We start from the raw sequence: 13,250 nt of genomic DNA on the forward strand, positions 1-13,250 counted from the left end.
CTTGAATCTGATAAAATTATCAGATTCGTCATTTATAATTTTGGTGGAGTGGGAGGGAATTAATTATCTTTTGATGACTCTTGGTTAAGCATGTTTCAGCCGATTCTCAAACACCTATTTTGCCTTTGTATTCAATGTGTTTCGCTTAGATAACTTGTCATTTGTGGCATTGCTGCTACGTACAGTGCAGTAGTTATTTAAATGTGTTTTACAGAACAAGTTGACATGACGTCATATAATAGAATTTTCATTTTCTTTCCCCAGGTATTTTGATCTTGAGGAATGGCTAAAGGCAACAGATATTTTGAAAGTACGAATGCCAGGACACGCTCAGTAAAGTAAAAGCTTCAAGTCAAGTAAAGCTTCAAGAGCTTCTGTCTCTGCTGTTGGCAGCACAGAATGAAATGAAGACATTTGAACATCCAATATATATCTGTTAGAAGAAATAAAGAAATGGGCACATAAGAAGAATCATTTGACCTTGTATTAAGCGCAATTGCCAATGGAGTTGCAATATCGGTCACCATTGTTACGAAACATCACAGTGACGTTAGAGAGGCATATGTTGAATCTAGAAGAGAAGTTGTTGTCCCCAAAGGTCGCATCCATCTGATAAAAAGAGGTGATCATTACAACTGTGCTACACAAGTGGAGCCAAGAGCAGCACGTGAAAACATGGAAGATGCGTCGTCAGAGTGCCATGAGATTCAGTCTGAAAGTGAGAATGAAAATCATTAGGAATTGCATTTCTCTTCAGATGAGACTGTGGACATAGAGCAAGCTGGATGGCAAACAATTTCTACTTTGGATATAGTTACGATAAATAATCGGTTCAATATCCTGGAAAATAGCAACAGTGAGGAAAGTGATAACGACCCGGTCATAAGGGGATATGACGAACAAAATGAAACCATCACAATGCCAAGTTCTACATCAACTGTTTCCAGTCATGACAAGTCCCCACTGAAAAAGAAATCAAAAGAATCAAATACGATGTCAGCAGTGGCTTCTGCCAAGAAGAAACTGTCCTTTACTGGTGATGAAGACCAGTCTATGACAAGTGATGTTGACGATTGGCCTATATATTATAGAAAAGACAGTACATTGCAAATCTTTTCAAGGGACAGAAAGCCTATTAAAACTCTCACTGCTGTCGTGGCTATCCCTGACGACCACTGCAGCGATATCAATGTATCATCCGTGCCTGAAAACATCTGCAGCAATGTTACATTCCTATTGGACACAGTAAAAGTAGGGCATTGAAAAGATGCTCTTTCTGTCTCGCTGGGATTCTGGAAGACATGTGGAACGCCCTCATGGCAAATCGAAAGGTCAAATGGACATTGGAAACTGGATGAAAGAAATTATTCATTATGTTGTCTACAGACATAAATATGTTCATCCCTCTTCTCCCGACTTACATAGAGCTGTAATAAGACTTGTTGATGTATCTGGGCTTATACAACGCTACCTATATATGTACAATATTATTTTGACCACCAAGAACATTCAATGATTGTAAGGGCTCATGGCAACAGGAAACTAGGGCAAGTGTATCACAGCACCCAGGAAACAACAAAAAGCAGAATAAAGGAACTCTGTAATGCTGGACACAAAACAATTCACGTTGTGCACACAATTATTGAGGAAAGAGTGTGTATCGAAAACGTGAGAAGTCAGAATTTGTTTCCACGAAATATACAACAAACTCGAAATATTTCTCGTTAAAGGGACAAAGACGGTGATGAACGTTTTTGCAGAGAAAGGAAGATGTGCTGACTGGAGACCCATTTGTAAGAGAGGTTGTATCATCACCTGAACTGATGGTATTTCTAACTGATGGCCGTCAGTTAAAAAATATTGATAAATATGGCACCAACAGGCGTGTGATGCTGAAGAATAGATTTGACGTCCACCCTGTCATGATAGGCCCAGTGTTACTTCATCAGAAGAGGAAATTTGAGTCACACTACATGCTATCTTCACTCATTGTAACTCATGCCAAAATCATAGCATTCGAAACTGATGCTGGCAAAGCTCTCATTGATGGTCTACAGGCAACCTTAAAAATGCTCGCCATTTACTGTGCGACTTACACATAAAAGATAACATAATTTCCAAACTTAGTTCCCTCGAAATTTCAGGCAGCCTTGAACAATCTTACCTTAGGGACATATTTGGTTATCAGGCAGGTGAAAAAAATAATTGCTGGCTTGACTGATCTATGTGTTGATAATGATTTTGATGCAGCCCTCAATGACTTAAGGAGATATGGACTGAGAAAAATGACAGGGCGCTGAATTCTTCGACTATTTCTTGAAACACAAGGCATCTTTGATTAAGAATTGCAGGAGTGCTTAATTAAGATCGGCATGTGGCCTTGGCTATCCGGCACACTCAAAATGCAAACGACTTACGGGGCATCTCACCATGCCTGAGTTTCTCAATGGTTTGTCTGAAAAAGACTTGTCATGCCCAGAAACAAGAGATAAAGATGGCCATCGCTGGTGAACAGTTTATATGAAACTTTTTTTTCAGTAGGTGATAAATATTTTATTTATTACTTCCAGATCAAAGGAAACGTATATATATTTTTTCGGGAAAGCCCTGTTATCACAGAGCATGACGACAATGGTAAAGACAGTACTTGTACACATTCCGTTACTGCAGACAAATCTCAGATAATAAGTGTCCCGTTTAACGTGCTGGAATCAATGTTTCAGAAAGCTGCAAAACTTGTGAGTGATGACAAATCTGTTGTCAAATCCCCGATCCAAATAGATAATTCCAAGCCTTTGATGCATTATGTCGCAAGCCACAGCAAACCAGACTCCCCTCACAGTGTCCGAGCACGCTAACATAACTGTAACATTATGTGTGATGTTAGTTGCATAAGGTGGGTTACGTATATGATCTGTGCACACAAATGTTTCTTGTCTAGTTTAAAAACGAGCATATGCTTCCAAACTACACTGCTCTCTCAAACCTAGGTATGCCAGTTGGACATGGTAAGAAGCTACATAAAAGCACACACATCAGAAAGGGACATGCCAATAACCCTAAAATTCTTCCTATGTCAATTACGCTATCAGTATATAGACAAGATACAGGTAACAGTGACTTTCCAAACGTATCTGAAAATAATGTTCCTTTACCCTCACCGCCAACATGGTCACATATATTAAATCTTCTTCAGTATTGTGACAAGAGAGTGTTTCGAATGTGATGACACTCTAAAACCCGATGGCACTATTCCAAAAACCTCAAGAGATCTTGTGATTATTAGTAAGGCAAGACGCCCATAGTTTGTTGATGGAGTTGAAAAGTTTGGAAGACCAAGTAACATTTATTTTCATTTTAATGAATCCTGCGTGAAACAAAAGAACCGTATTTTGTTCCTTCTTTAATGTATATACCTGCTTATATACCTGCTTATATTCGGAAATATTTAATCCGAGTACATAATGATTTTCTTGAGCAACTACGTATTACACAGAAGTGGTATTATTCCTTTGTTTTTGGATGATTGTCTTGGTTGTCTCAAGTAACAAATATGTATTTTCTACCAACCACAACAAAGTGGTGTGAAGGCATGTTTTAGGAGACAAACTAAAATGTCAGACTACTGCACAAACTAAAATGTATATTGGCTTATGGGGGGTTGTGACAAAGAGAGTTCAGTGGTGATTAAACTGCGTCCAATGCAAAGCAAAATCGTATGTCGTATTTCGTTGTTTTCATCACTTGTATGTTTTACAGGTTACCTTGTACTTTCTGTATCACAGCTATTCTCTGCAATCTGGTGTCGGTTAACAGCCAGTATGTTTCAGGCCTGCTAGCTGCTAGCTGCCCCACTCACTGTAGTATCGTGCTAGTTATCTAATAATCTCTAAATAGTTGTTGCAGACAAAGTAAAAGTATGTATACTAATAGCCAATAGCCGTCATCTGACCCCAGCCCAGAGCCCCCAACTACTAAAGGTCAGGTTTTACACTATGTTAGTGCCTCGTGAAACTGAAACATAGTATGTGTAATTTGTGCCATGTAAACCTGAAACTTAAAGGTCACATGCAACGTAAAACACAACTTTGCAGATTCTGATACCCTTCGGTATGGAATTACAGAAACAAATCATCAAAAATGCCAATTCAACATATGAAGCTGAAAAAACGCGATGAAGAAAAGCCCGCGAAATCGGAGTTCAAACGATTCACTAAATTTCCCCCACCGCTGGGGGGAAAGTGGTTTCAACAGCTGTGCTGCGCTGCGCCCATAACGCATGCGCCCATAACGCATGCGCAGTGAATAGGGTCGCGGAGCCTGAAATAGTATTCATGTCCAGAGTATGAGGTCGTTAACAAAAAATTGAAATTATACGTTTTTGGCGTAAGCTCTGCTGTTCTGAACGGTCAAGAATACCGAGTGCCATATGTAGATGGTCCAACACTTTTTCGAAATCCTGGAATAAAATTGTAGTTGCTATCCTTAACAATTTAGACCTCCCTGTGGTGGACTTGTATTAAATATCTAAAACGGAAGCTTATTATGTCTCACAGTGGGTACGATCTTTAGATTGTCAGAATTGGAATAAGGAACTTTGGAACGACCAAGGGAAACCTATTTAGAATAAACTCCGTACTTACAGAAAGATTAAGAAATTATTAAAAGCCGAACCATATGTCACTGACATTTTGCCTAGATCTCACCGTAGTATCCTTAGTAAACTATACTGTGGCACCCTACCTCTGGAAATAGAGGTGGGTAGATTTACACGCCCCCAAACACCCCTAGAGGATAGAATTTGTAAATTTTGTGATAGCAATACTATTGAGGACGAATTCCACTTTTTGATTAGCTGTCCGTTATATTCGGGCTTACGATATGGCTTGTGGGAAAATGTACAAAAAATTAATCCTCATTTTTCTCTCTTGTCGCCTACCCATACTTAGTAATGCTAAGTTAATCAAACCTCTAGATGGATTGGTTACTAAAATGTTTAAACGCATATTGTAGTCCTGTAACTAAATATCTTTATTCACCGGTAAACATGGAACTGTGGATACGTTATTCACTATATTCACTAGTGCTTGTAGACTGATTATTCACTTCATGCACCACTAGACGTTCTGTCGTGTCTTATGTCTCGGAGGCCATAAGGCCGGATGTTATATTTTAGCAACGTTTTAGACTATATATGTATATTTTAGATATGTATAACATGTGAAACATTTTTCTATCTCTCTCAGTTGTCTAATCTTGGTTGTGTACACAAACAAGTAAATAAGCTACTCGTTACATAGAAAAACATGTTGATTGTGGTAAGAAGCCTCTGTCACAGAGAAAGCTCAATGTCTGGTTTATTGACACCTATATGTCTGCCTGCCTGTCTGCTGATGACAATATGTAATGCACAGCATCAATCATTGACCACATGCAATTTAAATGGGCACTGATGCGGAGCAATTTCCGTGGACTGGTTGTACTTTTTGTTATTGTTTTTCTCCCGTGAGTACCCGGATGATGTCCCAGAAATCGTGACTGGTTCGTGACCTCTGCTGCGAAGCCCGTATGTGCAATTGAGAGTTTAATTATAGACAGATCAACTAAGGTGAAGTCATTTTTACTTCATTACAAATGTATTATGAAAAGAAATGAAACACTTTGAAGGTTAATCATCTGCCAGTAGTAGAAATGATAAAAAACTATTAGGACGGAAAAATATCGAAGCCAATGTACGTCTTTATATTTTTTCTCATATCCCTGATTAGTTTATTGTCATATTTGTATGATTTTAAAAATTAATAAAAGAACACACTGTCTGCTTATACTTGTAGTAAATTTCTAACATGACTGTAACATTTAGACATTGTATAGACTGCCAATGTGGATCATATTTCACACACGCCCTCTTCGCGATCTAGTGAGTGTTTTCTGTCATATAGATTCTGCTGAATGCCATACAACAAATAAATTAAGATAAAGTGCAAACAATGAATTTAAAACAGACTAATGTTATAGCAACAATGTCAGCCTGCAACCTTGTTCAGGAATGTGTCCATCAATATCCACATAAAAGAACGATATTCCATTCATCTGCAGCTGGTAAATAATCCTGCTCTATGTCGTGTATCTTACAACAGTCTAATGTGCGAAAAACTGACACATCAGCTTGGTTTCGTAATTAGACCGCTGGCGAGAAACATTCGCTCCCCATCAGTGCCCCTTTAAACTTAACACCTATCAGGCTATACGCCATAAACAAAATAAATTGATATATGACTCGTGCACCCGAGTCCTGTCTCTGCCATATTATGTAATTGGGCGGATGTGATACTTATACACATGACATGTTTTTATGTTTATGGGTTGCAAACAAACTACATCCATTTTTCTCTGATGACTGGATCTGACGGAAACGGGTGCAAACTCTTTGTCAGTTTAACGTCCTGCTGTGTACTTGGACGAATGACAGTTTCCCGCCAGGCAGTAGTTCACCATCTCTACTGAGATGATTTTTGATTGGATCGAACGGAAATTCAGAGAACATGTATGTTGATGCAGAAAACAATTTTTCTTCTATTAATTTATAATTTCATACATTAAAGATAATTGTTGTCAAAAGGTTATACTTTTAATGTTGCAAAGTACAAAGTATTAAAATAGTGTGTTAATTTCCAATGTAAAAGTTAGTTCAGATGAGATTCAGAAAGTCTAACTAGGCTATAACTGTTATTGGTTTTCCTAAAAGTATTATCATGAAAAAACAGATTACTTCCCTTGATTGTTAGTGTTGCTCCTCAAAGCACATGGCTTGTCACAGCCTCCATGTTGTACCAAGATGTGGTAGTGGGCATGGACACAAATGTGAGTAGCATTGTTTGTTATGATAAGACATTTCAATATGGAGATAATGCTTGAAGGTTTTGTTAACTGTACATTTTATTGATATATTTTGTAATTGTTAAGGTTGAAGTAATTTACTTAGAATTTTCATGAAGTGATGTTAGGAATCAGTTACTTAGCAAGTCTTTACTTTTGCTTTGTAGTTTTCTGAACCTCACCAAGCCAAAGGAAAGAAATGATGACTGTGACTATAGAATAAACTTTTGGTGCGAGTTGAGGATTTTTGTGTCTTGCATCCGCAATGTATTTACAAAACCCAACATCTCTACACACACTCTTTTTGGATAACAACTTCTTCTAGTGTAAATGATTTTGTTTGACAACGGTATATGAATCCACACTGAAACGACGCATCAAGTACAATGAAAGAAGTTGTTATCCACATAGATTCTTACTTTCTTGTGACTCGCCATACTTCTAAAATGCCCATCAAACAGATCATCTTTCTTAACACACTATGAGCCCTCAGCGTATCAGCAAATGAACCAGTCCATCGGAAGCCGTCGTTACACTTAAATGCACCCCCACCCGCTATGACTGGGTTCGGTCTCCCGCAGGCTTCGTTTCGAGGGATGTAAGCCCACGTACAAAATATTGTACTTTTGAATCGTGATTGGACGCTTAATATTTTGTTTGTTTGTTTTTTACAAGAAACAATGTATATTATATGTCATGAATAAGTAGTAATTGTGTTTTAATTATGTTTGATGTTTTGGTTGCATGTGACCTTTAACACTGTAAGTGTTGACCACCTTTTATATTCCCTTTATTTATGAGCACCAGATTGTCAAAAAGGAAACTAAAACTAGAATGATAGTTCTCATAAATTACCTCACCATTTTGAACTACATCCATCTGGACATCCGCTTTCGATTATCTTTCCCTTACAGACAGAGATCGACAGTCCTTCATACCATCCAGTATTCGTTTCCCTAATGTAACAAACGTTTTTGAAAGGTTATCATGCATGCAATACATATACTTAACCTGTTTACCTGTATGGTTAATAATCATCAGCTTTCAGTAATCAGCATTCAGTTTGTGAATATAATTATTGCGAAATTTGTATATATTCAGTTTGAGGGCGACTTTGATACAAAACGAATTTCTTCCGGGATAGTAGTCTCGTCTCGTCTCGTCTCGTCTCGTCTCGTCTTATCTTATTCCTGTTTTGTCTGTTCAAGGAGAGGCTGAGGAAATGTCAAAGGAGTCGTCTTTAACAGCAATCTACGTCTCCGTGGTAACAAGAAAATGACAATACGATTGTTTCCAAAATGCAAAGTAACGCCGAAGAATACTTTCATATATATGAATGTATTTTGTGTAACTTGCATTTTATACTTCGTAATGAGCTCCAGACCGATAAAGGAAAGGAAAGCTTTTCTCCAATTTCATCAAAGACAGTTTTCAAACTCCTCCCGCAAAACCATACTTCTTTGGACGTCATTTTTCGGGTCTAGAAACTGGAATGTGAACAATTTCAATTTACCTAAATGTACAAAATATTCCCCCAAAACATGTGAACTGACAAAAGATCGATCTCGTCTTGGAACAAGTGCGGCTGCTTTATTTCATTTGTCGAACTTGGCTGCACTCCCCACGCTTAGAAAAACGGAACAAATCTGGGTTCTCTTCAATATGGAGCCACTTCCAAAAATTCGCCGAGATATAAAACAGTACAATGGTGTTTTCAACTGGACAAGCGGGTACAGGAGGGATTCAACAGTGCCAATTTATTACGGATGGGTTGAAACACGACTAAATCAAAGTGGGCTAATACTCACAGATGCATTCGCGGAAAAATCAAAAATGGCCGTGTGGATAGCCAGCAATTGCGAAGACGATGTCCATCGATACAGACTTGTGAAAAAGTTGCAACAATATCTTCCTGTAGATACTTACGGGGCGTGTGGTGATCTGTCCTGTGACAAAAACTGTGATGAAAAATTTAAAAAATATAAATTTGTGCTTTCGTTTGAGAACAGCCACTGTGAAGATTACATTACTGAGAAATACTGGCTGGGGCTACAGCGGAATCAGATCCCAGTTGTGTATGGTGGGGCTGATTATGAAGCCATGGTGCCCCCGCGTTCTTTCATCAATGTCAGAGATTTTCCAACCATCTCGGCACTAGCGACCTATATGCTCAAAGTAGCTCATAACAGGACTTTATATAACAGCTATTTTGATTGGATGAGAAACTATCACCTCCCGCCATGTTTGGAAACCATGAATTGTTTTGACCTTGAGAACTATTTCTGTTCGTTGTGTGGAGCTCTGCATGACCGGGATATACCTGGACAAACGTACACCGATCTGTACGAGTGGGCAACGGATGACTTCCCACAGTGCAAAGAGTACACGGTAAGTGATACTGCCGTCTCCAGCAGCATTTATGTGCAACCAATTTCTGGTGTACCCAGCCCTGATATTGCTGGAATATTGCTAGTAGAGGCGAGAAACTAAACTCACTCATTCTGTGTATCAATATTCTTATCTGTCACAAGAACACCCTCAAAATGGAAATTACTCTTTCATGACAATACACTCATAATAACGATAGAAATTAGTGATGACACCGGGTGTTTGAGGGAACAGTTGACAAGATTCAAGAATCTGTATTTCGATATCATTCTGTACTATCAAAATAACATTTATAATCTCTTAGTCACGTGATTTACAGGAACTGTGAATGAGAATAGCGTGTATCAAGTACAAGGCAACATGGTGTTTATGTTGGTTGAGTTCAACACTGTGATAGCTTACTAGGTTGTACATTAAATAGCCATGGCAGGTATTTCTATAGAATGTCAGTATATGTTTGGCAAACAAAGAAAGCAGGGTACTCATCTTCAATTTCAGGTAATTCACAACTTTTACATAATATATCCACATATTGCGATATCCATTAATCTTTAAAACATGTCATAAAATTCTGAATTTACATATACGTCTTAAGGGTTTCACTTATGTTTATCAGGTTGTACGCAGGTTGTAACACAGACTTAACACTTGCATAAAATGTCAGATATCTGAATGAAGAAATATTTTCATGCCTGTCTTGTGCATATATGTCAAAAAAGTTGTTGATTATGTGAAAATAGTTTTTCATTCCCAACATTTTCGCAAAACATATACGGATGAGATACCACACTCAAACAATAAAGAGCGAATGTGCGAAACCCAGTTTTGCTTACACCTTCATCCATTGACTTAAAGCATATGTATAACACTGATATGAATACGTGGACACATATGTAAACGTTTTATCCAGTATTCAACAGCGCGTATTTTACTACTCTCAAACATATTACAACGACCAGTTGTGAGCTTTTTGTTATATAGTTTTTTCTTGTTAAAAATAGCACTTCTTAAAATTCTGTTTAGTCTGAATGTAATTTTGTAGATTTTCACCACACCTCTATCGTTTGAAACGATTTAGATTATACTATTTTTCCATTTTCATAATTGCACGTTCCTGGTTGAACCGCAGTGCCTGGTGCCAGTTTTGCTCAGTTTAGCTCATGATGTCATAACATCTCTTAGTACTGACAGAACTACGTCTCTGAGGATTGTCTGAAAAGTGTCGTCTGCTTGTTAATCCTTTACGCATGCTGGATCGACATGATATGTCAGTGCAGAGGTCGGATTAGGAGCACTTTTTTCATACGGCCTCATCATATCATATCATATCATATCATATCATATCATATCATATCATGTCATATATTATATTATATTATATTATATTATATTATATTATATTATATTATATTATATCATATTATATTATATTATATTATGGCATATGATCGGTTTCAATTCGCGTCATTACTTCAGTATCGGTTATCAGATTGCAAATGTCACTAGAAATAAGCCAGTAGTCCACCAGGATTACTCTACTGTGTCCAATGAAGGTCAAATTCGACGGTATATCAGACTGGAATCGTCCGTTGGTTATATGAACATCAAAGGTTTTACATAACTCTACCAAATGCAAACCGTTCATATTCACGGTGCTGTCACAGTTATGTCTTGGATATGAAAAGAGTTGCTTACATAATCATCACGCAAGGGCAAGAAGTCCACACCATCATGTTCGGTATAATCCGCCACCTTACCGTGGCCCACTCGTGTTATTCCGGGACTGAGCAAATATCGCTCGACTCTGAAATATTTGGAAGTATGGCCGAAATATACTCCTTAAAAAAGGTAGGGGAAACTAACTTCTGGTAGAAAGAAAACCCACTGAGAAACGTTACAATGGCAGAATCATTTCACGTCATCACCACACGTTAACACAATGGATAGTAAGCATGTGCGCAATGTGGGAGCGTCCTACACGTGCATGGGGTTTCATTATGAATCTTGACGTTTTTCAGGAAGGTCGATAAATCACTGTAGACCATTGTTTCCGATAATGTTCTTGCATCTTCGCAAGGTCAGGATTTTCAGGTGAAATCACACACTGCTGATTGAAAACTGTATACCTTTCATGTCACACTCCACTCACCTAACAAGGGGAATGACTGAACGAACAGCTTTGCTTGGAATGAAATCCATGTGGTGATGCATTCTCAAAAACGTTCATTGTTATTGTTGCAGTATCAACATTGATTCAATCCCATATATCTACCAATTTCAACAATCGTACATTGAAAGTACAGTTCCACTACGTTTTTTGAAGAGTATATATATGTGTGTGTGTGTGTGTGTGTGTGTGTGTGTGTGTGTGTGTGTGTGTGTGTGTGTGTGTGTGTGTGTGTGTGTGTGTGTGTGTGTGTGTGTGTGTGTGTGTGTGTGTGTGTGTGTGTGTGTGTGTGTGTGTGTGTGATATTTCAAAATATATGACAGTCAGCGCTTATGGGTACAATATGTCAAACCCATATCTGGTGTTCCCCTCTGTGATATTGCTAAAAGCGACGTAAAGCTAAATTCACTCATCCACTCCTTCTATTAATCACAGTCAGACAGTTATGATACCACATGTTCGCGAAAAGGTAAGCGCACCCGGCCTCACTGGTGGCACGAATATAGGGTACATTCACAGATTTATAGCACTTCTGTCAGAAGCGGTCACGTGTGATATTTCCTTCACGTCTACTTTAAGTTTATAGATAGGTCGTGACTGTTATGACCTTGATCAAACAGGTTTTGAGCGGGAGTTACAGGACTCCTTTGACCAAAGTGTTAGTAGCCAGAGCACGTTTGGTTGTATCTCAGAATTTGTGAACTGAATGGAAGGGTGGCTTTTGGAAAGTCGCAAGTCTCTCTCTCTCTCTCTCTCTCATGCTTTTTAGCAATTTGATGCTTGATCCTTATACAATTGTGTGTGTGTGTGTGTGTGTGTGTGTGTGTGTGTGTGTGTGTGTGTGTGTGTGTGTGTGTGTGTGTGTGTGTGTGTGTGTGTGTGTGTGTGTGTGTGTGTGTGTGTGTGTGTGTGTGTGTGTGTGTGTGTGTGTGTGTATATAAACTTGCAACTTAAATAAATTGTACAAGGATCATGCATCAACTTATATATGATCAGGGTGACACTATACAAGCATGTCAATACTGATCCTAACGATTGCTCTGCCCAGACTAAATTAGATAGCGTGTGTTCAGCGTTTCAGATCCTGGTGGAACAGCTTCTCGTGGATCATGTTCCAGATCGGACTTTGAGTGAGGACTGTACGAGGTGGTTGGTTTGCCCCCCTTGCCCATGCTGCTCAATCAGTACGTGTACGTTTAAACTCAGTCTGTCAATATTTTCACGAAATGAGAATAGGGTTTATTTCCAAAATGTTCACTACAAAGCCCTCAATACTGAATATGATTACTTTTTTCCATACTAATACCGTTTACAGGCGACCCCCAGGGAGCTTAGCCGAGGAGACAATCATTTGTCCTTTGTGACAAGATCTGCTACAATGACTTTTTAAGAAACTGGCTCTGGGTACAGGTCTTAAGTCATGTTTAATTTATTTTACTAATGATTGTATAATAATTTCATTTGCTATTCGCTGTATATTATTCACTGTTCGTCGTATTGTACCTGGCAATAATCTACAAATGACATGTTACACAAATCTGTTTTTGCTGATGGTAATAAATAAATCTACTCGGCACCAAACAGCGTTAAACTTGTCAATTTCACAATGAAGTGGCGACGTTTTTTATATTCTGTAGTGCAAAAACAGACGGTATGTAGCACCATTCGGCTGATCCCGATCTAGGAATGGTCACGACAATAGCTTGAAAAACTATTTGTTCGAATATACAACAATAAAGTCTGCACATCAAGCAGCGTTTCTTTTCCCTTCAACACGGTTAACCCTCTCGATCAGACAATATAACTCGTTTGGCGC

At 38.4% G+C, this 13,250-nt stretch overlaps 1 protein-coding gene across 2 annotated transcripts in view; it reads left to right on the top strand.

Moving 5' to 3' along the window:
• Positions 1 to 13,015, top strand: part of LOC137265451 (alpha-(1,3)-fucosyltransferase C-like) — a 36,276-nt gene extending 23,261 nt beyond the window's left edge. The window contains exons 2-4 of one of the 2 annotated variants that reach the window (XM_067800852.1): positions 265 to 6,864; positions 8,088 to 9,267; positions 12,508 to 13,015. In XM_067800852.1, coding sequence (XP_067656953.1) covers positions 8,155 to 9,267; positions 12,508 to 12,564 — 1,170 coding nt within the window. In that variant the 5' untranslated portion in view covers positions 265 to 6,864; positions 8,088 to 8,154 and the 3' untranslated portion in view covers positions 12,565 to 13,015. The remainder of the gene's footprint in view (positions 1 to 264; positions 6,865 to 8,087; positions 9,268 to 12,507) is intronic. The other variant, XM_067800853.1, reaches the window with a different exon arrangement.
• Positions 13,016 to 13,250: the final 235 nt, after the last annotated feature.

The sequence above is a fragment of the Haliotis asinina genome, chromosome 15 (assembly GCF_037392515.1).
Source record: "Haliotis asinina isolate JCU_RB_2024 chromosome 15, JCU_Hal_asi_v2, whole genome shotgun sequence".
Taxonomy (NCBI): domain Eukaryota; kingdom Metazoa; phylum Mollusca; class Gastropoda; order Lepetellida; family Haliotidae; genus Haliotis; species Haliotis asinina.